Source organism: Ambystoma mexicanum, chromosome 6q, assembly GCF_040938575.1.
Source record: "Ambystoma mexicanum isolate Mex_15411 chromosome 6q, UKY_AmexF1_1, whole genome shotgun sequence".
NCBI classification, from domain to species: Eukaryota; Metazoa; Chordata; class Amphibia; order Caudata; family Ambystomatidae; genus Ambystoma; species Ambystoma mexicanum.
This window is the reverse complement of record NC_090937.1, coordinates 815,210,176-815,234,564: the sequence shown is the minus strand read 5'-3', so window position 1 is coordinate 815,234,564 and position 24,389 is coordinate 815,210,176. Positions and strand designations below refer to the sequence as shown.

The following is a 24,389-nucleotide window of genomic DNA, read 5'->3' as shown; positions in this document are numbered from 1 at the left end:
GCCCGTGAAGATTTGTTGATGTACAGTGTGAAGGGTGGAATGATAACAACTGACTCTGCTCTCTGGCCCAGTAGAGATAGATGGCCTTTTCTTAAAAGCAGCAGCTGGTTCTTCTGACTTCTGATCCACTGATCGAGATAGCAACGGCAAAGGTTTTTTGAACGAACACTGTGTGCAGCTGTGATTCTGTTTGCATCTTTGGTGAGATAATGGGAGTGCGCAACTCTTTCTTGGAATCTTTGATTTGGTGAGCATGCTCCAGGACATTGGTCTGCAGAACTAGCTGTCCAACCTTTGTTCTTTGTTGAAAATCCAGATATATTTGTTTGGTTGAAAATTCAACTGTTGTTTGTATTCATTTGGTTTAAAATGTGTGCACATATTTGCCAGGCTAGAACTGCTTGTTTAGAGATGCCTGAAACTCACACAGGATGTGAGGCTTTGTTTGTTGAAAAATCCAGAGGGTTAGAAGGAGATAATACTGCAGTAACAGTAATGAGTCCATACCTTGTTGACCTTATAACAAGAAGGGATCGACTCAAGAATATGTTAGAGAATTGGGACAGAGTCCCAGGAAAAGAGCACGGGACAGTGCAAGTGAATGAGATAGGAGTGACCCTTGAGGAGAAACAGTTACCTAGGGTAAACGTGAGTGTGATGAGTGCTATGTCACGAGATAGTGTGACACAGGCATATTTCATTGATAGTTCAGTGGTTCTAGGAATTGCCATGTCAGCAAGGCAACGGAATGTACAGAATGTAGGGAGTGCATGTATGCCATAAGTATGCCCTACGTCAGGGATAATACCCAGAGGGGTCCCTTTGTAGAATCCCATTGTAGAGAGAATGTAATGAGTGATGATGTATCCTTGATTGTACCCTTGCAAAGAAATATTTCTGCACAGTATTTAGCATTGCATTGTGATTTTATGGGGAGAAATGAAAGGGTGAGGATATTTGATATAAATTGTAATGTCCCCAATTTGTGGACAAAAGAGGAAGCTGAGAGATTTGCAATATATTTAGAAGACAAATTGAAAGTGAGCACGAACCGTGCACAGACATGCTTTGATGTCCAGGATGCTTTGAGATTTGCTAGACTGCTGAGAGGACACACTGAGAGTACTACTGGTGTTTACAGTAGAATGCGGGATGATAGATTAGAATTGCCACAACATTGCACGATTCTAGCAGACTGCTGTTGTGAAATATGCCAGTTTGCTCACTGAATAGAAATGCGAGTTCAGGACACAGAGTCCCTTTGAATGAATTCCTGTTTTTCTGTCAACATGAAGAGAGTCAGAGTGGCTTCTTCCTGTTGAAAGGGGAGATATGTATGACTTTAGAGATTGATGCAGTGAGAATAGAGAATGTTTTTGTTACATTGTCCGAAACAGTGGTTTGCAATCTTGGACTTTTCGAACTATGTGAACGAATTTGTTCTGTTTAGATTCTTGAAAGACAGGGATGCCTTAGGGAATGCATTATGCAGAGGACATGAAGGCACAGTGCTTCGTTTAGACAGACCTTTTGTACACTGAATCTGAATGGTACTAATGGTCAGTCACTGAAATTTTAGCATTGCTGTCTTTTGAAAGACAGACACAGTTTTCACCTAGTTATGTGTAGCAGTGCAATGAGCAATGAGATTTTTGCTTTTGTTTGGAGACATCCTGATATAAGCTGAACTGATAGGGCATTTCTTTTTTATTTATTTTTTTACATCTGATGGGAGAGAGATGCCTACACGAATACCGAAACTGCCTACAACTGACCAGACCTAGATGTCCCAGATTGACTGATCGGGATCCACGCTGGCTGACACTGAACATCTGTTCCGAGCTGACACTGACATCTTTGCCATGTGATGTTTTCCACAGAAAAGCAAGAATTCAGCAGAATGTCTCTTTGGAGGCCTTGGGATGTGAACATGATATCTGTTCTGTCCTGAGAATGTACACAGAAGAAGCTTGCTGGCCAACTTCCAAACTGCTTGATTTGCCATGGGAAGATCCTGATGTTTTCGAATCGACACCTCAGCATCTTTTTCAAGTCCGTTTTTGTGATCTGTTTTACATCTGCAGCGACAGAAGAATGTCAACTGAATGAATTTACCTTGTGACCCTGACAAAGGGCTAAGGAGGGGGCTAGGGAATGGAGTGAATGCAAATGAGCAGCAGATAGGCTCTGTTATGCATTTTTCCCTGTGCTTTTTGTTTCTAATGTAAACAGCTTTGACCCATGTGGGGACAAACATGGGTCATTGCTATTTGAGAGTTGCCATCTGCATTTTGCTGAGACTCCACGATTGATACGCTCAGTATCAAAAGATAGACTAGGTAAGAGTTTTTGGAGAAAGGGTGAGTTGAGGAAAGTGCCTTGGAATCTGTTTTGATCGGCACCAACGTTTGCTCGAAGATGCCTGCTTGCAATGCAGTGAGCATGATTTGCTCCAATGTAACATCTGTTGTGAGTGAGCCTATGCAGTGAGGCTCCATGATATTCACTGAAGAATGTCCACTTGCTGGACACTGGAACTATGCTGCTATGGGCACTATGTTGTACTGCCTTTACGCTGAATTTATGCTACACTGGAACTTTGCGCAGATGTGAGGACACACATACTGTTTGGCTAAGAAACTGAAATGAGCAGATCCGTTTGGCCACAGACTGACATGCAGTTCTGCCATAGACTGGAATGAACTGGGTCCATGAGGAGACCAATTGTATGGCTACTGACTATGTGACACCTTGTCACTTGCTAATGACTGAACACTTTGAAAGTGAAATGTCTCTTGTGTGCAAGAGAGAATTGAAATTGACTACAACATGAGAGATACGGCCTATGTCCACAGTACACATGCATCGATTCTATGCTTTATTTTCGTTTTTGAATATACCTACTTTTAGAATGAAATGCACCACGTTTTGACACTATTGCAATTGCAATTTGCTTGCAGTGACATTAGGATGCTGCAATGAGTTTCCATTAGGATGCTGCCAATGTATTGAATGCCACAACCTGCTTAGTTTTCTATGCCATTTGAATGCCAGAAATCTGACACGCTTGGCAGCTATGCATTTTATGATAGGTTTGCTTGGGTTTTACCAGAACACCACTGATAGAGAGTCATTATTGCTGTCCCAGTAGCACCATTGAAAATGTCCATGTTAGAATTCTTTAGTATTTCTGAGAATCTAGCTATTTGCTTTCGTATACCATGTTTTGACCACACTCACTATCTGTCTAGGTATTAGTATTCCTGGGATATATGAATGATTTATCTCATGATAAAAGGATAGTTCTGTCAAACTGGAATTTATTAACTGGACATGTTATTCTGATGTGTTATCATGAGATGAATACTTTCCATTTTGTTCATGTATGCATTTGTGACAATGCATTTAACCAGAGAAATAAGCCACATTCAATACCACTGGTTGCTTTAACTATAATGGTTCTATATTTGCTGAAAGCCATGTATTTATATGTAATTATGTATACTGGTCAAATTAGTATAGTGCTTAGAGTGTTTCTAAGAGCTAGACAGAAAGCTGCTCTGTCTCTGCCATTTTGAATGGGTTTCGCTGTGCACGCGAAGATTTGTTGATGTACAGTGTGAGGGGTGGAATGATAACAACTGCTTCTGCTCTTTGGCCTAGTAGAGATAGATGGCCTTTTCTTAAAAGGAGCAGGTGAGCAGGAGAGAATTTGTTTTCGGTTTGAGAATAGAGTGTCCTTAGCCGAAGGAGTTGCATGTTTTGGTTTCGCAAAATGAGTCGTCTCCATGCTATCAGCAGTAAAAACATGATATGCTTGTCTTGTTCTTATGTAGATGTCACAGTGTACTAATTTCCATGTACGCAGATAGATATACTGTCTCTTGGAGAGAGCAAATGCTTTTCTAGTGAAAATGTATTTATTGCAACACGTAGCTGTAGAAATGACCAGATTTGCCATTTGTGCCACAAAAATGTATAAACCATGCCTGTGGTTTTAGATCAGCCCTCTCATCCCTCTCTTACCCACTCAGTCTTTGCAGTCGGGGCCTGGCAGTCACTTTCTTGTGGGTCAGTGGAAGGCGGTGCAGGAGATGGTTCACATTAGAGGGGAGTTTGGATGAATGAGGACTCTGAATAGATGAGCTGTTTTGTTAGGCAAGGGGAGTCGTCTCATTAGGGGTTGATAGAGCTTGTGTGGGGACAGAGGAACACTGAAAACAATAAGGTGCTTTGCTATTATTTGCTATTAGGCTGAGTGCAGAAAGTTGCAGTAGTTAGGCACCCATGTTTAGGGGCTGCAGGTTTTCTTATGTAGTAGTTTACAGTGAGTTTATCATGCAATGCAAGGCATGAATAAAGTGTATTTGTTTGAAATTTAACCAATTTGTGTGTGTCTTTTGTGTCTCATTTTGTGATCTCTTTTCATGTTGTTTGTCCCATAGTATAGGAATTTTGCTGTAGTTTCTCAGATGCATCTCAGTAAAACGGTGCCCGATTATTTTTCAGTTTTCTCACACCTGCCCCCTACCATGCCGCAGACTTTCCACCATACCTGGTTGGATGCTGCTCTGCACATAAACAATACCTTACCCATGCAACCATGTTTGCATTGCTGCTGCCTAATATGTCTACTCCCCTCCTTTCTCCGTATGGCATGGACTTCGTTGAACTGTCTGCAAATAAAGGGCCCACATACTCTGTACCTTGGGCCACTCATAACACTGTATCTTTCTCTCTTCCTGTTTGCATTCTAATTCTGTCTCTTTGCGCACACTCTTGCATTTAGCCCCTGCCACCATGAGGTGAAGCTTTTCAAGAATGTTTACATACAGCAATATGGTATCTTATGCGTTATTGCTCCCCTGTATTTTGCCCCCCACACTATGGGGTGAGGCTTTTTGGGAGTGTTTACGTAATCCAATTTGGTACCTTATGCATGTTTGAACCCCGGTATCTAGCACCATGAGGTGATTTTGTCTCTTGCTTATCTGTATAACTGATGTAACCCCACACACTATGAGGTCTGGCTTTGCCTGTCTATGCTTTTGATGAACCACTGCATGTTGAAACCCATTTGCATGGTCTTGCATTTTAAGATTGTCTCCTGCAGTTACTGTAACCAGCGCCCTAATGCCTCAGGGTTTGGTGCGCTGCTATAAATGTAAAAATAAAATAAATAAATAAACAGCATAAAATGGTAAATTCCTTTATGTGGGCGATTGTAGGGGCCAATAAGCTTGACCAACCCCGCCTAAAAATGTGGAAGAGAAATCAGACATGTATGTATCACTTGCACAAATTCAGACAGGCAAGCAATGAGGAAGTCCATTACGTACCCATTACCTCCTGCAAAGACCTTTCATCTCATTGATCCCCTACCCCCGGCAAACTCACATGATCAGGGTATAAAGCACATTCTTTCAATGCATTGTTGCACCAGGGGAAAGGAACATGACTAGGGAAAACATTGCCATGGTGCTAAAAGGCATCTTTTCAGAGCAATTGTTTCCCTGGTGCTAACTGCACATCCGCTGGTGCAAGGTTTCTATAATACCCACTTACAAGTTTGGGATATTTGGCACATACCACTAGTAGTAGCATACTCTATTTTATTCACTGCGGTCCCCAATGTTCTAATAAAAATGAAGTCCTTTTCATTTTAATGAAATGTGTGACAAGGGACTGGCCCAGGGATCAGTTGCGGTTTTAAATAACGGGAGGCTTTTAACTACAGCATGCAGCCTTGGACTGGCTTGTAGGGCAATAGGCTAATGCCAGAAGTGCAGACCCAATATGCTCGTGTAGGCCAGTTGTTTGTGGTCTAAGTTGGCTTGTTTTTTGGCCAAAGTGGGCCAGTTTGATGAGTTGCTTCTCACTGCAGAAAGTACTTTTTTTATCAGTCTTAATTACCAAAAGTCTTTAAAATGCACAAATTGCAACACGTTCTACCAACTCGCCCTTATGTATTTCTCAAACCGTGTGTCACAAAAGAAATGGGCCATTTTTTCGTTGGTGCCCCCTGCCAAATATATGTCCCAGTCTGACCCTGACAGCATCCCTTTATAAAGTTAACTAACATCACAAATGCCTTCTCCCACATAGTGCACCAAGTCAGACACCATGCAAAGGAGGCCCCTACACAAGTGAGTGTCTCTTAACACATATGGGCAATGGCATGAGCTGTTGGCTAAAATGAGAAATGTCGCCCAAAGCAGTTCCTTATCAACTTGCGCAAGCACATAACAGATTTTCTGCTCGTGAGATATCGCAAACGTTTATTAGCATTGGGGAATTTTTAACAGGTAAAATACAATTTTATCTTTAAGGTTGACAATTACTGCAACAAAATGTCATAACTCAATGTCAGTAGAGCTATCCTACGATTAGTCAAAATTCAGTTACTGAATGCAGTGCCATAACCCCGAGGCAATTGTTCTCTCAAATATATATATGCATATATATATATTTTCAAGGAAAAAACTTTAGAGCCGAGTTATGCCAGTCCTGAGTTTCCCAATGCACAGAATTTCAAGGGTTTTGTTGTGTTAAGTTTACTCTCCTTAACTGCACTTCAGCTAAAGTTTTTTCCTTGAATTTCAAGAGTAGTGTTATACCATCTTTATTTTCATGCACACTGTAAGTTTTTTGGCACCACTGTCCGGCCTTTGCCCGCTGCATATTTATCAGCGCCATGTTATGTGGAAATGTAGGCATGAGCATCACTTTGCACCAAAAACATGTGCAACTCAAGAGATACCCTAAAAATGAGGGTATCTACCCTAAATAAACACAAGGATAGTAGTCCGGACAATTTGTTTAATGTCATTTTGTCTTATGACTGGGTGGGGAGTACAGCAACCACTGTATTACAAAAAGCCCTGCTTCTCTTATTACCTACACAACATAAGGATATCAAAATCAGCCACATGCCTTTGACTTCTTCTGGGAAGTCCAGTGGGAATCCAAGCAAAGTTAAATGCCCTTCATATTTTGAAGCCTAGGGCTTTCTCCCGCTGTCTAGGAATTTCAACCTTAGCTGAGTTTATATCTGCCATTCTGTGATAACTAGGCCTTTCTCCCACTGTCTAGGATTCTAAAACGTAGGTGTGTTTATATCTGCCATTCTGTGGAAACTAGACCTTTCTCCCACTCTTTAGGAATCTCAAACATAGTTGTGTTTACATCTGCCATTCTGTGAAAATTAGGCCTTTCTCCTGCTGTCTAGGAATTTCAAACTTTTCATAGCTGCCACTCGGTGAAAACTAGGCCTTTCTCCCACTATCTAGGAATCTCAAAAGTAGGTGTGTTCATATCTGCCACTCTGTGAAAACTAGGCCTTTCGCACACTATCTAGGAATCTCAAACCCAGGTGTTTTCATATCCTCCCCTCTGTGAAAACTAGGCCTTTCTCCCACTATCTAGTAATCTCAAATTCAGCTCTGTTTATATCTGCCTTTTTGCGAAACCCAGGCCTTTCTCCCACTGTCGAGGAGTCTCACCCTCTTCAACCCAAAATCAGAAGGGAACGAGTAGCAATCATACATTCTGGCAGAAACAGGAAGCCCAGGGAGGGACCTACAATCCATTGCCTAACCATCCCCAACTGGTGGGCGCAGGGAGGACATTTTGGACAAGCTGGGACCCCCCACTATAAATCAAGGGAGTGACCCATAATCTTCCTAACCTAGCCATCTCTAACCCTAGGGCGGGGGGAACACACCTCCACGATCCATGTCCACATACCTCTAGACTTCTACAGAAGATAATTACCACACTGCAACGTACCTGCCGACTAGGATGCCAAACAATATCAAAGCACACAGGATAGTCATAGATGCCGACCACAGAACCCAACGGAAAAGATTTAAACAAAAAAAAAACCCTGCTAACCCAATACTAAAACTTAATTGTTCCGCAAACTCTTCTCCTACAGAAACTCAGATGACCACATCTCTGCACAGCAAACTGCACATACTTCGCCACACTGCAACAACATACAAACAACACATAACCATGCACAACAGCACATGGGAATCGCTCAGACTTGAAAATCGCACCTAAGCTCAGCGAACGGTGCAAACCGAACTGAAGCTGCCAATAGAACATCATTTCCCACTTTCCTATTCCCACTGCACCCTACTAACTGCAACCACAGCCTCCCTTTTTCGCACCGTCCTTTTTCAGAGCCGCCAGAGCACCAGTGGACCACTCCGTTGGTGATAGTGCACAGTACAAGTAATCATTAACATTAACAACATTATGTGCATAGTAAGTCTAAGAGTACAAAAACAATGCATATTTTTGCAGTTCAGCTGTGTGATTACATTGTAAAGTGCATAATTTCCCATGGGAGCAGGTGTATACCATTTAAATGTCGCAGCTGGTAGTTCTGCTGTGCCATTCAGAAATGTTGTAGAGAGTTGTCTATGATTGTGTTGATGTGGGATTATGCATTCAATTCATATGTTTGTGTAAAAACTGGTAGTGTGATTGCTAGACATCCACATGGAAAGTGCTCTACTTCCTAATGTCCTAATTCCCGTAAATGTATTCTACGGCTGTGTGAGGGCCACATGGGTGCAATCAATGGCAACACAAATCCACAGTACCCATTTATGTCGTAAAAGGCCTTCACTATTCCTGCCCTGGTACATTTATAATGAGGGTTGTCTATATATACCCTGGCAGATGTAAGGATTATGTTAAAGACCTTGCATAGGGCCTGTGACTGTGAGGATTATGATATCACCACAGTGATGAGACTGGCGATCTGAAAGGAGTATTTGACCAGGAAATACAGGGTTGACAACTAGTGGTAGTGTGGCATGGGCTCGCATTGTGGGTGTGCTGAGAGCTCCCTCTAGTAGGATTTGGGTCGGGAAGCTGTACCTCTTTGTGACCTCTTCATCAGCCAGTTGAAACACAGTGATCCATCTCATATATATCATTTCTCTTCTCATCTGTCGGTGTCGCAGCATGATGCCAACTGGAGTGGCCTTTTTTGGGAATGTGCACCTGTCTGTCTGTGCTGGGATTTTATCCTGGGTTGTTGGTTATGATTGGGGTGCACTGTGTGCTTCTTTGGTTTGGAAAATCGGTTTCACTCTTTTCTGGGCCAATTGCTCAATATTAAGAAAGGAGCACATTTTGAGGAGCATTTTTTGGAGCAACTCCAGTTGTTAGGTTTCGTGAATTAGGATTTTCATGTGCATCTTTGCTCACTTTGTGTGGTCACTCTGCCTTTGCTCAATTTGTTGTATCTGCATGCTTTCCACCCACTTTGCGTATCTTTTGCACACATTTATTGCACTCCTTTTCTAAAGTGGCACATCTCTTAGATGTGCACTTATGTGAATGAGGCACATCTATTTGTAGCGTATCTCAGATTTGCCCACTTTTTTTTATTTTCGGTAGTATGGCCCTATACAGCTAAGTACTACCTTTATCACATGAGATTTTCATTGAATGTCCTGGTAGTCACAACATCACTAGGCCCTGCCAGTAATTTCCCTCATATTTGCACCAATGGCATGAATTGCCATCAAGTGTCGATTTAATCACAACACTGATGTATATTTTCATCAAATATCTTGATGTTTATATCAGCATCAGTGATTGACATAACGTTTTCACTCAAACTATCTCGAACACCTCACAAAGCTCTAAGGTAAAGAGGAGGAGAGAGGGATGAGGAGGCAAAAGGTGGGGTGAGGTTAAAGGAAAGGCAGAAGGTGATCGTGGAAAGAAACCGTATTTGCTTTAGTGTGTGGTTGGGCTGGAATGTACGTCATGATTAGGAAGAGGAGGCACAGGGTGGAAGTGGACTAGGGAAATGTGTGAAGTGAAGTTAGTGTGATGTGGGGGCAATGTATGCGGTGTGAAATAGGGGTGTCATGAACTGGTGAGCTGGTGTCTAAAGAAGAAATTGGTTAGTGGTTACATGTTGTAGGGTTTGTGGCGCTATGGAATCCCAGCAAGGTCAACTCAGCCTTTCATCCTTCTGAGGTCGATAAATGAGTACCAACCTCGGTTGGGTGATTGAGGTTGGTACTCAATTGTATGAACAGCACTTTGGAGAAAGTGCTATATAAATAACAAATCATCATATTATTAACATCTGTGTTTGCCATTACATTGCCTCTTAGTGCTAGTGACTTGGATGGGTAGGCAAGAAGTGTTCTGCATAATTTAGCACACACAGATTACATGAGCTGGGACCAGTGCTGGCTCAGCCCTGAAATTATAGCACGGTTTGGGAACATGGGTTGATGGCACGAGGTGGTCGGACTTTAATCCTGTTATGTTCCAGTATGTGTGGGTGTTTATGCTTGTGTCAGTTATACTAAGCATGGACAGACTTTTTCTCAGAACGTGCACGAGTGAACGAATATGGCGGTAGGAGCGAGGGCCACATGTGCTGTGAACATCGAGAGTAGCAGGCAAGATGGAGGAGGCGTGCACCAGTTGTAAGGTAAATGACTCTGAAAGGTGTCTGAGGACTGGTAGCTCGAGGGCTAAAATGAAAAGCAGTGGAGTCAGCCGGCAGGGGGAGTTAGGGAGCACGAGATTAGTTGATTGTAATTTATATGATATCAAGAACCCTGAAGAGGCTGACAAGGGAGGGGCAAGTGGCCAATTCCATACTTGTCAACCCTTTTTGACCAGTAGGCTACTGCTTTTCATTTGGCAATCCTGCCTATAGTATTTCGTGCCAGCCTCTGACCTTCGTTTTGAGTCTGCATCGCTTAGAGCTTAGTATACAGCTTAAGAGCTCTCTGCAGCCCTGATCCGACACAGACTTAGACCCACGGCATGGCCCAGTCTTTGTGTGGGTCAATGCAGCATGATGTGGCCCCGGCACACTGTGACAGACATCATCCTTCCTGTTCACCGTCAGTAACTGAGGTCAAAAGCGGCATATCACAGCCTAGGGCCATGCAATTCATAACACAGGCAGTCGTCCATATACATTTATAAATATATCCTTTTTATGGATAGCCCTCATATTTTAATGATAAAAATATTTATCGAGATTTTTAAAATGTGTGTAATTGATTCCTTTTTTACAAAGAAATCAAAATGATGCTAAAAAAATGGTGCAATTTTATGAGTTACTTTTATCAAAACATAACATTCTAAGTTTGGTTATGATATACAATCATAAACCTGTAAACAACTACATTTCAAGATGGCGGCTCTGTAGAAAAAAAAGAAATGGCTGACAAATCAGCATGGCAAAGAGTGCACACAGGGGTGTGGTTTAAGGGAAGATGGGTGGGAATGGGAGGAAAATCATATAGATTTGACTTAGAGATGGGCGTTAAATGGGTGGGACACATGGCCAAACAACACAAATCCATTCTCATATGTAATCTCCATTGAAAAGCATTAGAGACACTCATTCAAAGCCGCTATTTCAAGCTCTTCTGTTAAAGCTCTTATTTTAATGACAACAGTTTCGGCTAGTGCCACCTAATAGCCCAAAATAAAAAAGTAGCACCTTACAGCAAACCCACATTATGATCCAGTAACAGGAATACATTCCTTGGTTCTTTCCTAGGGCTTGGAGGATGTTTTCCAATCCCAAATTACCTTCTTAAAGATGTCCTGCAGGCTTTGTTACATCCTTGCTTTGTAGTACTAAGGACGTTCTTTTTAATGTGTCTCTGGTTCTTTTAAATGTGCAACATGTTTTCAATTAAACTAAATCACGTGTTGCGTGTTGAGATTTCAGATAAGAATGTTACATCAAGGAAATGCATAACTACACAAAGGAAAACTTACAACCATTCAAGTTGGTGGAGATCTTCGAAAACTCCAGGCTTCAGAGAGGTGATCAAGTTGTAGCTTAAATACCTGAAACAATGAAGAGGAGAACAGAGGTTATCAAATGAGCCCATGAATCTGTGAGGGAGCAGGACATTGGCTAGGTAAGGGTGCAGTTGCCACACAAACCAGGTTCACAAAATTACTGGGTGTGTTCGGAGCAAATGGGAAGTTTTGAAAATAACTCTAAAAGAGATACAGGAACAACGAGCGTTGGGACAGACAATTGTTTACATTTATAATAATCTCAAAACAGCACAATGCATTGTGCTATATCCATACATATAGTAGTGAAAATGTGTGCGTTTGTGGCTTCGCCTATGTTCCCCATTATATTCCACACAGTTTCACCAATCTGCACCAAATTTAGCACAGTCACCTGTTAGAACCCTGTGGGCATTACTAGCTACATGACATCTGAAAACCCCACCCCTTTCCCTGGATTTCAGCAAAAGTGCAAATTTGGGTGTGGGTTTGTGGCTTCGTGAATATTCCCTATACAATTCCACACCATTTCACCAATCTGCACCGAATTTTGCACAGTCACCTGTTAGGACCCTCCAGACAATTCTGGCTACATGACATCTGGACACCCCACCCCTTTGCCTGGATTCCAGCAAAAGTGAAAATGTGGGTGTGGGTTTGTGGCTTTGTGTATGTTATCTATACAATTATGCACTGCTTCACCAATCTGCACCAAATTCAGTATAGTCACCAGTTAGGGCCCTCCAGCCATTACTGGCTACGTGACATTTGGACACCCCACCCCTTAACCCGGAGTTCATCAAAAGTCTCTGGATTTGTGAGTTTGTAGCTTCGTGTTTGTTCCCTATACAATTCCATACCATTTCACCAATCCGCACCAAATTTTGCACAGCCACGTGTAAGGACCCTCTGGGCATTACTGGCTACATGACATTTGGACACCCCACCCCTTTCTCCGGATTTTAGCAAAGGTTAAAAATTGTTTGTGGGCTAATGGCTTGACAAAGCGTTGTTCCTTATACAATTCCACACCAATGTGCAGCAAATTTTGCACAGTCACCTGTTCCTATGAGGGAATGAAACGCCGGGTATATCAGCCAGTTACTAAATATTAATCAACTGTGCATTTAATATGGCTAGTATTTGTATTATTTTTTGTACTTATTTGAAGAACAGCGATGCCCAGTTTGGACAGAAATGACTTATGAAAAACATTTACAGATGACAGAGGTATTCCCTCGGACGGTGCCTGTACAATAGCACAAAGAGGGCTAAGCCTGTTTATGAGTGCACGAACAAAAGCAGACATATACCAAGCACAAAACCAAGTGTTTAAAACTAAAGAGGAGTACTGTACAGATTTACAAAATTACACTATTACATGGGAGTATTGGGATCAAGTTGGAAGGATAGGGGGAGGTGTTGGAAGGAGCTCCCTTTTTGGCCAGTAGGTGAAGTTTAAGCCACGCTTTGAAGAGATCCACTGACCTCTTGATTGCAGTGGGCCGTGGGTTCCAGTGGAGCTAGTAGACAGAAAGAGTGGAAATAAAAGTAGGTACAGGGGAGCAATGGACAGTGAGGTTGAGTGCAAAGTGGGAGCGCAGGGAACAAGATGGCGAGTAGACAGAGATGCAGTCATCCAGGTACTGAGAAGCAAAACCAATGACACCTTAGCAGACTAGGAGAATGAACTTGAAAAGGGAGTGGTTGTGCACGGAGTGCCAACCAGCATGGTGTCAGAGGCAGAAATGGGGGAGAATCTGGGTAGGTTGTACAGAGTGCTCACAGCAAAGATGAGGACTTTGCCTAGAGGGAGGAAGGAGTAGAGTGGAAGGACAAGGAGTAGGCATGCCATAGAAGTTGAATGTGCTTAGCACAAGAGTGGAGATTATAATTCTTGTTTGTGTAAGTAACTGAGACATTTTCTGAATGTTGTGAAAGTTAATCTGAGCAGCAGAGATGGTGGTAGTGATGAATTGTTCAAGGTGGAGGTCGCTATCAACGAGGACCCTTGGGTGAGGGACCAAGATCAGGCAGGAAAGAGATAGATACGGTAGGTATGGGAGGAATATATTCCATCTGCATAAAGCAACCGAGACCCATCCAGTGGAGGATTGCAATGAGACAATTGGTAATCCTTCCAAGATGGCAGGTATGAAGGAGGGAAAAGATAACATCGTTTGAGTGTTGTCAGCAAATATGTGGTAGTGAAAGTCAAAGAATGAGAGAACTCTATCTAGGGCAGAGATAATGAGGGTGGAGGTCAGAGGTCGAAGGACTGAATGTTCAGTGATGCCGACAGGGAGAGGGTAGGGTCAGAGGTTTGTGAGTTCCAGGCAATCTAAAAGGAGAGAGTTTCTAGGGAGGAAACAATCCAGGTTAGAGAATGTTTAAAATACCCAAGGTCTTGGAGAGTGAGGAGGAGAGAGGAGTGGTCAACACTGTAAAAAGTGGCTGAGAGGTCCAAAAGGATGAGTATATGCATTTATTTATTTATTGGGTATTTATAATGCGCCTATACAGCAAATGGTGTTTCAGAGTGCAACAAGACAAAAGAGGGAGCGGGGGAATGGGGATGAAGAAAAACAAAAATGGCCCTATTAGGCCATGTGTTCTTCGGATCGTGCAAGTGCAGTAACAAGAAGTACAGGGGAGAGCGGTGGGGGTAAGTGCCGGTCAGAGCAGAAAGCACTAATGCTAGGGAGGAAAAGGAAGTGCAGGTTGGAGTGGCAAGTGAGAAATTGCAGGGGGGACGAGGGTGGAAAAGGGCCCATGGGTTGGGCAAGTGGTAAAGGGAGGCCAGGTGGACAAGTGCCAGGGAAGGCAGAGGGTGCAGGGGAAAGAAGGTCCATCTGCTAAGTGCTAGGAACAGGGCTGGATGGGATCAAGAGGTGCAGGGGGAGGGAGCCGGGTAGGGCAAGTGCAGGTTGGGGGGGGTTTCAGGGGAGACCAAGTGCAGGGGCAGACTGCTCGAGGAGGCCCGGGTGCCCTGTATGAATCATAGGGAACCAGGCAGCCAGTCAAAATGAGGCAGATGGGAACATTAGCAGGGGGGGAGAGGGAAGGAAGAAGAGAAAAGGAGGGTATTGAGAAGGTTCTGGAACTTCAGGAGATCAGACCCAAGTCTGAGTGGGGCAGGGAGGCAATTCCAGGGGGATGCACCTGTGGAAGAGAGAGATTTACCCCGCCCCCTACATCCTCCCTACTCTCTGCTTGGAAAAGCGTCTGATTTTGGGAGAGAGAGTTGGATGTAGCTGCGTCCCAAGAAAGCCTTGTGGATGATGCATAGGGTCTTGAACTTGATCCTCAAAGCAATCGGGAGCCAGTAGAGAGATTTTAGGGCTGGAGAGATGCAGTCCATGGGCTTGAGGCCAGGGATGAGTCTCACAATCCCATTCTGGTTTAGTTGATGGGGACAAAGGGAGGATTTAGGCAGATTGAGGAAGAGGCTGTTGCAGTAGTCCAACCTAGAGAGGACCAGAGCCCTGGATACATTGCATTTCTGGGGGAAGGTGAAGAAAGGGAGAATGCCTCTGCGGAGGTGCAGCTGGAAGTGGGCCTTCTTGGTAAGGTCCATGATGTGAGGAGAGGAGAGAGAGGAGAGAGAGGAAGCGAGGATGACACCAAATATTTTTGCCTCACAGGATGGTGAAGGGGGCCCAAGGAGGGCGGCCAGAGAGTAGGAGGGAAGGATAGAGCTGGGGTCCCAATGAGAAGGATCTCTGTCTTACTGGAATTAAGGCAGGGATCGTTAGCAGCACACCATGCCTGATTAGCAGTTAGACAGTCGGGAATGAGAGAGGAAGAAGAGGGAAGCATGAAGGAGATCTGCGTGTCGTCCACATAACACTGGAAGTGAGGAGAGAAGGCGGAGATCAAATGGGCTAGAGGGGCAAGGTAGATGTTGAAGAGCCACAACGAGAGGATAGAGCCCTGAGGAACACTGCAGGTGGAGCGTGTGATGGAGGAGAGAAGAGGTGAGAAGAGCATCACAGAGAGGCTTGACGGCATGCATGATTGCACTTTCAGAGGAGTGTTTACTTAGGAAACTAGATTGAAGTGGATCTGGAAGCCCATTATCCTCAATGTACTTTGTGATTCAGTTGAAGTCCACCCACACAAGGACCTTTGAATTATTGGGCTGGAGGGAAACTGGGTGATAGTTCACTCGGACATTTGGATCAGCAGAAGGTTTCTTCAGAATTGGTTGGACAGTTGCAGATTAAATTTGAAGGAGGCGGGGAAGAGTCCAGCAGCGAGAGAGAGGTTAAACAGCGCAGAGAGATGAGGGCAGTGACTGGACTAAGTGACTTTGAGGAGCAAATAGGTTGACAGGAGTGCAGCATGGGATGACACTGCGAGGGATGGATGCTAATTCAGGAGGAGAGGTAGAGGAGTAGTAGTAGAGAGTAGAATGGATAGAGGGGAGGGGTGGTGAACAGAAGAACCGTGGGGGAGGAAGAGAGAGGAGGGCTTTGAGAGTGCCACCAATTTGAGAGATTTTAGAGGAAAGGTAATGAACAAAGCCACTAGCAGAGGAGGATGGATCTTTGCTTGGGACATGTGTGTAAGGCTTGGAGGGTAGAGGAGCGTTTGCTGTGGGGTTTTCAATGGGAGGGAATTAGGTTTGTTGTGTATGAGTCCAATGCACAGGAGTGAGCAGCAACAGAATTTGTGTAGGCCAGGAGTAGGGTAGCAGCCTAGGATTCGGGCCAGTGTCATAGATCATGGTGCATGTTTGTTTTCAGAGTCTGGATTTCATAGGTGATACACGGCTGAGAATATGGATCATATGGAGGTGTTTGCAGGATCGTCCTGTTCAAAGGGAGTCATACGTGCATAGTGAAAGAAGTGATGCCCTCACATGACCATGGTAAGGGGTAAGAGAGTCCTGCTGGAATTTTGACTTTTGGGCAATGAAGAGGGGAGAGGTGGAATAGAGGGTGGAGGGACAGAGACATTAAAGTGGTGAACAATCGAGTGATGAGATGGAGAGGGGTCAACAGAGAGATCAGAGAGGTGAGCAAATTAAAGGGCCTCATTATACCACCAAACTGTATTACCATTACTGCCACTTGGTCTGGCAGTATTACGGCCAGATTACAAATGCCAGTGGCAGTGTAAATCCCCATTTTTTAGTCCATAGGACGCAGCAGTAATTCCACCGAAATTTGGTGGAAAGTTGGTTGAATTACCTCCAGCTCATTGCTGGAGGTGAATCCTCTAACTTTCCACCAAAGTTCTAGTTGGGAGGTGCGGTAATGTGGCAGTATACGGTGATACCGCCTCATTTTACCCACACTGCCCAACTTGGAATGAGCCCCAAAGTCAGGTGTCAGTGGGATGGTGATTCAAGGAGAATGTTCAGGTCAAGGATGGAGTTTAGTTGGCCATGGGGTTGATAGAGAGCCAGAACAGAGAGGGGAGTAGGAGTGATGAGTTGAATAGTGGAAACCCGAAAAGAGAAGGAGGTGATGTCAGAGGGGACGGGAGAGTAGTGATGAGGGCCTTATTGATAAAGAAACCCCCTGCACAACCCTTCAAAACAGGTTGGGAAGACTGGGAGAAAGTAGCAGAATCAGTGTTGAGAGTTGCGCAGCAGTTGCAGCGGAGACTTGACGCGAGATCCAGGTTTCTGCGATACCAAAAAGTGAAAGTTGAGCATGATAAGAAATGCAGTGGCACTGCTGTAAGAAAACTTGTTGCAGAGAGATTGTGCATTCGGGATGCCAAGTGAAACAGTAATGGGACGTGGTGGAGAGGAGCCGGTATTGTGCCGTTGGAGATCCTTGGGGAATGGGATCATCAGGTTTGACAAGTGTAGGTGCAGGGTTTGAGGAGGGAGATAGGGAAGGGGCGAGTATGAGAAAATGTACACCAAGTTGTGGCTGAAGACTACGAGAGAAGGGGAGGAGATGAGTGTGCACAAGGTGGAAGGGAGTGAAGTCAAAGTACATGATGGCGTGTAAAGCAAGTAGGCAAATTAAGACAGTGGGGGAAGGGCACATCCCAAGAGGGGGAGGGTAATTAGGTGAGCAGCAAGGGGATGGGATCAAGTTGGCTGGAAAAAAGCAGGCGTGTACTGTGAAATGGGCTATAGGAGATTAAAAGACAGCAGGTCAAAAATAGGTATATATGATGTGGCATTTATAACATACCTGTTTCTAGGCGCAACAAAACAAAGCAAGGACAAAATAATGATCTTACTAGGCATTGTGTAATTCAGATTGCGCAAGTGCGGGGAAGAGGGAAGGGGAGAAGTGAATCTCAGGTTTAATTGACCCTGAACTGTGGGTTATCCACTTAATGTTATCACAGGGGCCTCCCCCTCCAGAACAAAGACGCATTAGCAGTCTTAACATATCGTGCCTGCCTTGAGAATGACTCCTGAAACCAAAACATATGTTGGCAAAATCTTAATAAACACCCCAGTCACAAACACTGATGCCTAGACCTTGCGAACTTTATTAGAGAGAAATACTTTCAAAGCATTATATAGTGTCTAGCGCAAATGTGTCTGGTCTCAATCCAAAATTCAGCTGTTAAGAAGGATTTTTAAAGTTCCTTGCATGTTCACATTGCTGCTGGTGTGTTTGGTGCTTTCCCTGTGAGTCAATCACTATTTTAGACCCATGAGGCTGGGGTTCCATGTCATTTCATCGTGGGATGTTTTTTCGTTGGGTTTTTTACTGCGATTTTTTTAATGAAAAAACCCATCAAATTTTTCTTTTATTATTTTGGGGGGTGGGGGGGTACCCCCTCAATCCCCCAATGTTCTTTCATTTGTATTTATTCCCAAACACCCACACCCCATATATATAATTTACTAACCCCCCCTCTAAAAAATTCGATGGAATTTTTTGAAAAAAAAAAAATCGGGGCAAAAAATCCCGCGAAAAAACAACCTGCGATGAAAGGACGTCATACCGAGGCTGGTACTGATGCCGTGGGGCCTTGTCCTGGCCTTAGGGGTCTGTCCTCGTGTTTTGAAGTGAGCCACTCTGCCCTTGTATTTAACTGATTTTCTTACAATAATTGTCACATGAAAATGCACCTGTGGGGCTAATACTAATGCTGTTGACCTGCCCTGATCTAGGAGGTCTCTCCTCACATGTGAGACCAGACGAAGGCAAGAGCGGGAACCACTGATGCAGGTACTGAAGTGCGCAGTTTGGAAGGTCAGACTGTCTGAAACTCCAGGGGGTGCGTAGTACAGCAGGGGCGCGGCTGTAGATCCATCAGCAAATGAATCAAGACTGGGGTCACCTCTCTCTCCCCAATGCGTATCCCCGTTCCTGACAACCTTTGCATACTCTCTCCAAGTGCTTCCACCCGCCTTAACAGTAGTTCCCTTATAATTGTAGCTATTTTCTTTTGCTGTGCCCCCTTGTTGTTCAACGCTCTGTTGCTACAATTACTTCAAAGTTAGGTTTGCTTTACACAACAAAAATAAGCACAAATATATACATAATTGCATACCTACATGCATATCTTCACAGACTCGTCTCACCACTCCAATGCATTTGCCAGAACGTAACATTTCCAAATAAAAGACGAAAACCAATCCTGCTTTTTTTTCAGAAAACAAATGTGAGTGGCATTAACTTTCAACATGTCTTGCAGCTTTAAGCTACTGTGGGCTACTTACAGCTTGGTCAGGTTGTACAGCCCTCTGAAGGCATACACAGACACGGTTCGTATTAAGTTGTTTTGCAGGTATCTGAAAAATGGAAACGTTATTCATGAATTAAAAAAAAAAAAACGAGCAACATAAGGTGTAGTTAGGTTTTTTACCGCCAGATGGCGGTACAGAATAGCATATCAGTTCGAGTCCGCTAACTTGGGAAAAACTGGTTCATTGTACTAGACTATGCTAGACCAACATGAGGTCAGTCACTTCACGAATTATTTGTTTCTTTTACCCTAACAACACAGACACATACTTTCATCACATACAAGAGCCGACTCAGTGATACTAATTATACTGTGACGCATCTGATGACAATTTGACAACAGTGATCCAAACCTGGTAATTCTGAGACCTGAGCTGCTGCTGAGCACAATTTGTTCGCTGTAGATTCACTTTTAGGGGTGGGTTTGGTAAGGCCACCCAGTCGTTGCTGACAGCTTCACAACCAGAGGGGGGACTAAATAGAATTATTGGGGTGGGGGGGTGGACGTTAGCTACTAAAAAAGCAATAAAAGGTCATTATTGAATTGCACTAACATTGTTGTACAAAGTTAATTTCTAATGCTAGAGTGTAGGTTTTAGTCATAAAAAGAATGTTAGGCGTATCTTACTGAGCAAAGTACCTTACCGACACCTAGAATAAACACATACATTATTTACTGATGAAAGATTATCATTCCAGAATAAAAGTCTGGTACCCTCCTGTTGTAGTCTATTCAAAACCCCCTATGAGAAAGCAGAAGGGAACAAATGACACCAGCGAGATTTCCAGAGAGGATTTTAGAAACATAAATATGACTCACATCTTCAAATTGGAAAAAAAATAGTGGTTTTATGCTCGAATCACTAAGTGCTTAATGCACACAGGGCTTGGGATGTGCCCCTTAGCTCTACACGTGTCCTCCTCCTTTCCCCCTCCCCTTTCCTCTCTATTTCTTAGATTAGGACTTGGATAGACGGTATAGTTCTAATTTAGGGGGGGCCTTTTCAATGTGTATTGTTTACCTTCGTTTGTGTTGTTAATACATTTGATTACTGATTTATTCAATCAAGATGGTTTATAGATGTATTTAACCAAGTTCATAAGTGGACCAGTAGAGTCCCATTTAATGGTCAGGTAAATTGCTTACCTATATTGAATGTAAATAACCGTATGGTTTGAGAATTAACCTGTAGGGAACCTATTCTTATGTTTATGCTCGTTTTTATGCAACACTCCCTGTAACTTTAAAATATTTGTAACATTGAAGCATATAAACTGATTCATACAACCTCGGATTTCAGACCTCCGGATAGAATTGCTGGGACATCAGCCCCTCGGATAATGTTTATAACAACGTTGAAAGTGGTTGTGCACAAACCTGAACTGCAATGGCGGACACCACTTTATCTGCCCCCTTAGGTTTGAGAAAGCATGTTATTGGAGTGAGAGCCACAACTAGACCCACACTTTGGGGTGGAAGGACACACACTTTATATGGTGGGGAGTGGCTGCCCTCAAGGGCTTTGGGCCACCTTCCGAGTTGTGTGATAATGGAAAAACAGGCAGTAATTTGGAATAATGGCAGTATATTGGAATAGTGCCTGTTTTTCATCCATAATGGGGAATAACCTACACGTGCTGGTAAAATGGCGTTACCGCTTATGGTAACATGACATCACTTTAGTGCTATTAGCACAGCTAATGCCACCAAACCTGTAATTGGGCCCTTTGAAAACCTACTTGTGTGGAGCCCCCTTCCCTTTATTCCCTATGAATGTTTGTTAGCACCTGTATCAAATTTGCATCAAATTGTGCTTTTTAAAGCCTACTGGGCCAGTGGCATTGCCCAAAGCACCCGAGTTGCTAATTGACAGTGCCTCGCCAGATGCTAATCCCATTGAGGCCGGCTGTGCCATTGAGGCATCATTGGGCAGGTAGAAGGGGGGCACGGGCACTTGATTGGTAACCGCGGGCCCTGAATTGTTTTCCTGAATTGTATTCCTTTTATTTGCAGCGCACATAACCCATAGGTATCTAAGCACTAGCTACATTGTGGAAGAGCAGGCTATTTATGAGGCGCTTGCTTTTCTTTTTTCTTTGTTTTTTTTTTCAAGCGCAAGTCTGGGATTCAAACCTCTGTTTTGCTCAGCGTGGTGTTGCTTCCAAGACCCGCACATTGCCACAGAGCTATCCTCACGTCCCAGTACATTGCACTAACATTTCTGGTGCCGCAACTGTCTAGGGATCATATATGGCTTCCTTTCAAGTTACTGTCATCGGACAGAGGTTGGACCTGTGCTACAATAGTGCATTTTTAGGTGACTCTCAAATGAGTCAGCACCATTTTGTCTCTAAAAATATAAAATGTGCCCCACTGTAAAGTGTTATGACTTAAAGGCACATTGCATGGACACCATTAATCCAGAAAAGATTCCCTTCAACCCATCAGGCTGCGTGGAGCTGAGAAAACAGGACACACTCCTTCTATCCAATTACTACGCAGAACCGCGATTAAAGAAAGCATTTCTTCTAACTTATTACGCAGAGTGAAGCGTACTGTCAACCCAACTAAGCTGGGGCAAAGTTCTTTTGGGGGGCGGGGGGAAATGCAGAACCCGTTTTAGTAGCAGAATGCGCACAGTGATCATCTAAAGGGCCTGAGAACATACAATAGAAAGGACTTAGATACTGATTCCTGTAAATGTAGACGACACAGAAACAGCCTAGATCCATAGAAATAGAAAGGGGTACGGAGCGGAGAAAGAACAGAGACATAGTGGGGAAACGGGACGAAATTACTTCTGTCCCGCAGGGCTACAGGGATGAGGAATGGCTAAATCGCCCGCTCAGCCCTCATGCCTCTAGAAAACAAGCGTGATCCCAACCATAAAGGTGAAATGGGCAAAACACAGCCTTCACCTTTTGTAGTAACATGGGCAGAGGGAAGGCTATGCTCTCAAGAGGGGTTGGAATGCGAAACTGCAGCAACCCAAACAACAATAATACAACAGTCTACAATAAAGGCATGTCCAATCAAGGTCCTTTACAAATAAATACTTTAACTGAAGACAGCAATATGCAATGGACACTGTACTAAAAATATCTAACAAAACCCACCCCTGTAACTGAAGACAGAGAATTGCAGGATATTATGATGCAAGAACTCTGCATAATTATCAGAGAGGACAAAGGCAATACATCAACAGAATTTTGAAAAGGATTGGCTTCTTGGTGAAAAAGGGGCATAACCTGTCTTTAGAGTCCCAACAAACGGACTGGGAGGGCTGGTGCCTTCCAAGAAGTATCTTAATCTGTTCTTGGTGGTTCAACAGTGTCATCAGGCTTCGAGTTGATGTGCAAATTAGGTTCGGATCCAGCAAGTTGCAGTGATCCAGATCAGCAGCAGGTGTCCAGTCTGGTTCGAATTGTGGGCTAATGTGGTTTGATGCAGTGTTCTAATGAAGGAGTTTGATTGGATCACCTGGGTCGGTTCAGCATCTGAACCCCAGTGGACGATGAAGATGCTGGTGGCTTGGGAGCACCTAGTCGAGATGCAACGGTTCAGAGTACTTTTATAGCAACTCATTTATTTGGTTTGAGCCAGGGCAACAGCATGCTGAACGGACACTCTATGACTGTGAACTGGTTAGAGTATGATATGACATATGGCATGCGGCAGCATCGGTTCAAAGAGTTTGAGTGAATGACAAAAATAGCACCTGCAGATCCTGTTAGTTCGAATATGTTGAACATGGTTCAAAGCAGTTGAATGGAGGAAAACAAGGTTCCTGTTCTGGCTCACAGGAGGCTGTGAATTCCAATTCACGGGTCCATGGACAAGCTGAGACCTTGCTCTCTTTTCTGTCAACATGGGGGAGGCTAGCAAATGCCTAGAGGGGTCCTTCACTGCCAGTAAGCTCCTAGGTACCAGTGTGACTGGCACAGAGGCAGCGCTTTCTCCATCAGCAGCTAACCCCCAATATGCCCTGGGAGCGGTCTTGGAACATTCAATCTTCACTTCACTGGCAGAGGTTTCTGGAAAGATCAACATACCCATAACAGTGCAAATTAAGTTTTCCTTGAGGCCTGGAGGTCCAAAATAAATCAAAGAAGGGTTGGGGACCCCTCTTTTATAGCCAAAAGCCCACAGGGGATTAGATAAAAGCAAGCCTTCTTTGAGGGGCTCAATTCCTTTACTTGTGACAAGTGGTCTGTGCAATCTTGCATCATACCCAAAGAGCTTTGTGCTAAAGGAAACGGAGGAGACATGACCGAAGGGGATGGTCAGAGAGAAACAAGATGTTGGAATCCTTCCCCAACTGTTCTGCACTTCCTCTGACTACACTAACCCTGCCCCTTGTCAGATCCATGCCATCATAGGTCCTTTGGTATGCAACACCCTGGTGTGAGGCTAGTCCTTTTGTTTAATGCTTACCCTTTGATTCCTGATTCCCAGGGCAGCTCTCTGCTGGGGGGCTGTCCAGCTGGAGGGATGTTATCCAACCTCACAAAGGATCAAAAGGGAGACATAGGCCCTCATTATGGGTCTGCCGGTAATTCTGGTGGGGTACCGGCAAACTGGCCCTACCGTCTCGGCCACCGGATATCTTGGTATTACCGGTATACTATGGGCAGCGGAGATGACAGTAAATTCCCATTCCATGGAGTCCAATAGGACTCCATAGGATGGCATTGCTTTAATCACTGACACTGCTATTACCAGTGCTGGTAATTAAGGCATTTCTTTGCTGGTAGGGGCCTGATCTACGTGTGCTTTGCCCGTCTGGAAAAAATGCAGGTGCTGGAATTACAAGCATTTTTTCTGGCATTTTTTCCAGACCGGCAAAGTCATTATATTGGCCTGTTCTTTCCATCTGTTATCCTGCTGGGCTGGGCTGGCCG

At 44.0% G+C, this 24,389-nt stretch overlaps 1 protein-coding gene across 1 annotated transcript in view; it reads right to left on the bottom strand.

Moving 5' to 3' along the window:
- RXFP1 (relaxin family peptide receptor 1) overlaps positions 1 to 24,389 on the bottom strand; it is a 1,623,004-nt gene that overhangs the window by 287,446 nt on the left and 1,311,169 nt on the right. The window contains 2 exon segments of the mRNA XM_069631337.1: positions 11,788 to 11,859; positions 19,463 to 19,534. Of these exon segments, the coding sequence (XP_069487438.1) occupies positions 11,788 to 11,859; positions 19,463 to 19,534 (144 nt within the window).